This window comes from Etheostoma spectabile, chromosome 23 (genome assembly GCF_008692095.1).
Source record: "Etheostoma spectabile isolate EspeVRDwgs_2016 chromosome 23, UIUC_Espe_1.0, whole genome shotgun sequence".
Taxonomy (NCBI): Eukaryota; Metazoa; Chordata; class Actinopteri; order Perciformes; family Percidae; genus Etheostoma; species Etheostoma spectabile.
The window spans coordinates 7145536-7148876 of NC_045755.1; the positions used below are offsets into that span (position 1 = coordinate 7145536).

Genomic DNA, 3341 nt, shown 5'->3' on the forward strand with positions numbered 1-3341 from the left:
AGATTTCACAGCCATTATTTACAGTGTAGCATCGGAAATAGCACACCCAATTTCTAAGCTAATCAAATCATCAAAGTCCGAAAGTTAAGAACACAAATAACAACGAACAATATGTTTTTTTACAGACACTAGAGAGCCACGAAAAAGAAGGTGGTTCCAGCCGTCAGTCCAGGATCCGGGACATCGAGAGAGCTCAACATGCTGAGTTAGCTGCACTCCTCCAACGTGCAGAGAGGCTGTGTGCGTCCCAGAAAGCCAGAAGCAACGCTGTTCTGGAGAGAATGGGACTCTCCATCCAGCGGGACACCCCCCGCTCACCTCAGCCACCAGCGTCTCCCAGAAGGAGTCCTAGATGCTCTCTTCCTGGGAGAAGGACCCGGCCCATTGCAGAGGAGGACGACAGGAGTTGGACGTCCATCACTAACCAGATGTTGTTAGAAGACGACCCTTTCTTGGAGAAGAAGCTGCATTTGGGCTCCAAGATTGCGACACTTGCCTGTAAAATTGCCATGCTGAGAGATGCAACCAGGAGCCCAAGCCCAGACTCCCCCCTCAGCTCTGTGGACACCCACACCTCCACTGAGCTGAGGGACATTTCACTCCTCCGGTCTTTCACACCCACTCCTCCTCCTAGAGCTGTCAGGAGACCGAGCCCAGACTCCCCCCTCAGCTCTGTGGACACCCACACCTCCACTGAGCTGAGGGACATTTCACTCCTCCGGTCTTTCACACCCACTCCTCCTCCTAGAGCTGTCAGGAGACCGAGCCCAGACTCCCCCCTCAGCTCTGTGGACACCCACACCTCCACTGAGCTGAGGGACATTTCACTCCTCCGGTCTTTCACACCCACTCCTCCTCCTAGAGCTGTCAGGAGACCGAGCCCAGACTCCCCCCTCAGCTCTGTGGACACCCACACCCCCACTGAGCTGAGGGACATTTCACTCCTCCGGTCTCTCACCCCAACTCTTCCTCCAAGAGCCGTCAGGAGACCGTCTCGCATCCCAGTGATGAAGCGGGGTGGAGCAGGTATGTTAATACTGTTGAGTGATGACTTCCTTTTTGGTAACTTGAACGGAAATATGTAAAGATTGTGATTACAGTAAACATGGACATCTGATTAATCATAGGGTGACCAAACGTCCTCTTTTGCCCGGAAATGTCCACTTTTCACTTACTGTCCAAGGCGTCTGGGGGGGGGGGTACAAATTCATGAAACTGTCCGGTTTTCACTGTTTTTCATGGGACTATAAGTGTGTACTTAAATTGACTGGTGCTTTGCACACAATACTACGGTACGTTGTTACGTGACGTAATTCCCGAGAGGCTGCCTTATATATACATTATATTTTATAAATATATATTATGCTAGCACAGTGGTTTCAGTGTCTAATAAAGATACTGGAGATTTCAAAGCTCACATGGACACCACCGAAAAACCTTATCTTATTACATTGAAAAGGTTTTAAAAGATATTTAGTTGAAGCGAGATTTTGAAGTAGACTCAGAATAGGTCACATACATTATTTTATATTTATTTATTTAAAAAGAGTAATTATTTTGTTACGGGTAGTTACATATTTTATTTTATTACGTAAGTTATTTTGATACCATTGAGGCATAATAAAGCATGTTCATTAACCTCTGAGAAGCCTGTCTGAACTTGTGTCTCGAGGCCGGCCGAGTGTCCTCTTTTTGGAAATCAAAATATAGTCACCCTAAGTAATCATAATTATTTTGCTGTTAATTTGTACAGGCAAGAAGGAAGCTGATAGAAAGCTCCAGTCTGCAAGAAATACATCTGAGGACATTCGTGAGACCGTTGAGATAATCCAGCCCACCCAGCGTCCTTTACGAGCTAGGGTTAGTGACCAATCAGCAGCCCCGAGAAGGACCCTGGCGTTGGCACCCAAGGCTCCAGCACCACCATCCAAATCTGCCCCGCTCATCAAAAAAGGACCTCGCCGTGGGACAAAACTCCGCGCACAGGCTGTTGCAGCTCAAGAAGACCTCCAGCCCTTCATCAACCCTGCAGAGAAACTGTCCCTGTCCTTCAGACAGCTGTCCTCAGACGACTGGTAGGACATCAAGATTACAGAAGTTTATTGTAGTCTGTCTTTACAGATAGATTTGACAGAGAATAACCAGTGTCTAATCACAGGGAGAAGAAACTGGACGGACTGAAGTTGGTTCGAACTTTGGCACAACACCATCCGGCATTACTGCAGACCAAACTGCACGAAGTCTGCCTGGTCCTCGCAGAAGAGGTATTGGAGACATGTTCCTCTTTGTTTCTCTGTGGGATGCAGTTCTCAGTTCCCTTCTTCTTCATCTGACTGTACTGTGTATGCAGAAGTATTGATTTATGTTTACTACAGAATAGAAAGTCTAGCCCCTAATGTGCAATACTATATATATATATATATATATATATATACATATATATATATATATATATGTAGTATTGCACATATATATAAGTATATATGTATATAATACCTAAAAAGACACTGGGATTCTGTGCAATTTCATTATAATGCAATATTTAATATTTACCCGTCTAACTTCATTACAGTGCAATATTTCTTTATTATTTAATATTTAACCATTTCATTTCATTACTGTGCAATATTTAATACTCAGGACTTTTGATACATCAATAACTATTTTATTTGCATAACGTGTATACAAACCCTTTATCTTTCTTAATATTTTATATATATATATATATATATATATATATATATATATATATATAGTTGCTCTTTGGACCTGAGCACCACGTTCCCATCCTTTTTTTTCTATTTTTTTTACGTCTTCTGCACTACTTACATTTCATACATTTTATATTTTTATATTTCGTGTTGACATAAAGGTTTTGCTTCAATCTCGTTGCACAAGTACTGCACTTGTGTATCATGACAATATCATATATTGTGTATCAATATCAATTTGACAAAAGGCTTTCTCTTCTCTTCTCTTCTCTTCTCTTCTCTTCTCTTCTCTTCTCTTCCCTTCTATCCAGGTGAATAACTTGCGCTCCGGTGTGGCCTGTGCAGCAATGGCCACCGTGGCAAAGCTCCATGTTCACCTGGGGAGGGCCTTGGACCCTGAGGCAGAGTGGATAGGCCCCGCCCTGCTGCTGAAGTTCGCCCAGACAACCACCGCCTTCATTCTAGATCAGGCTAACCTGGCCCTGGATGCGCTGGTGGAGGGCTGCAGCCCTGGGAGAGTACTGACCGCTCTCCTCAACATCGGGCTGAGGTAAGAGAAGAGGATTTCATCAAAATCTAGTAGGATGAGTATCACTACAATTTCCTTTGGGATGAACAAAGTATCTATCT

The 3341-nt window shown here is 44.0% G+C and overlaps 1 protein-coding gene across 1 annotated transcript in view; it reads left to right on the plus strand.

Moving 5' to 3' along the window:
* Nucleotides 1–3341, plus strand: part of LOC116673464 (uncharacterized) — a 7019-nt gene that overhangs the window by 1680 nt on the left and 1998 nt on the right. Inside the window, exons 2-5 of the mRNA XM_032505818.1 lie at nt 126–1062; nt 1754–2075; nt 2159–2264; nt 3023–3261. Of these exons, the coding sequence (XP_032361709.1) occupies nt 126–1062; nt 1754–2075; nt 2159–2264; nt 3023–3261 (1604 nt within the window). The remainder of the gene's footprint in view (nt 1–125; nt 1063–1753; nt 2076–2158; nt 2265–3022; nt 3262–3341) is intronic.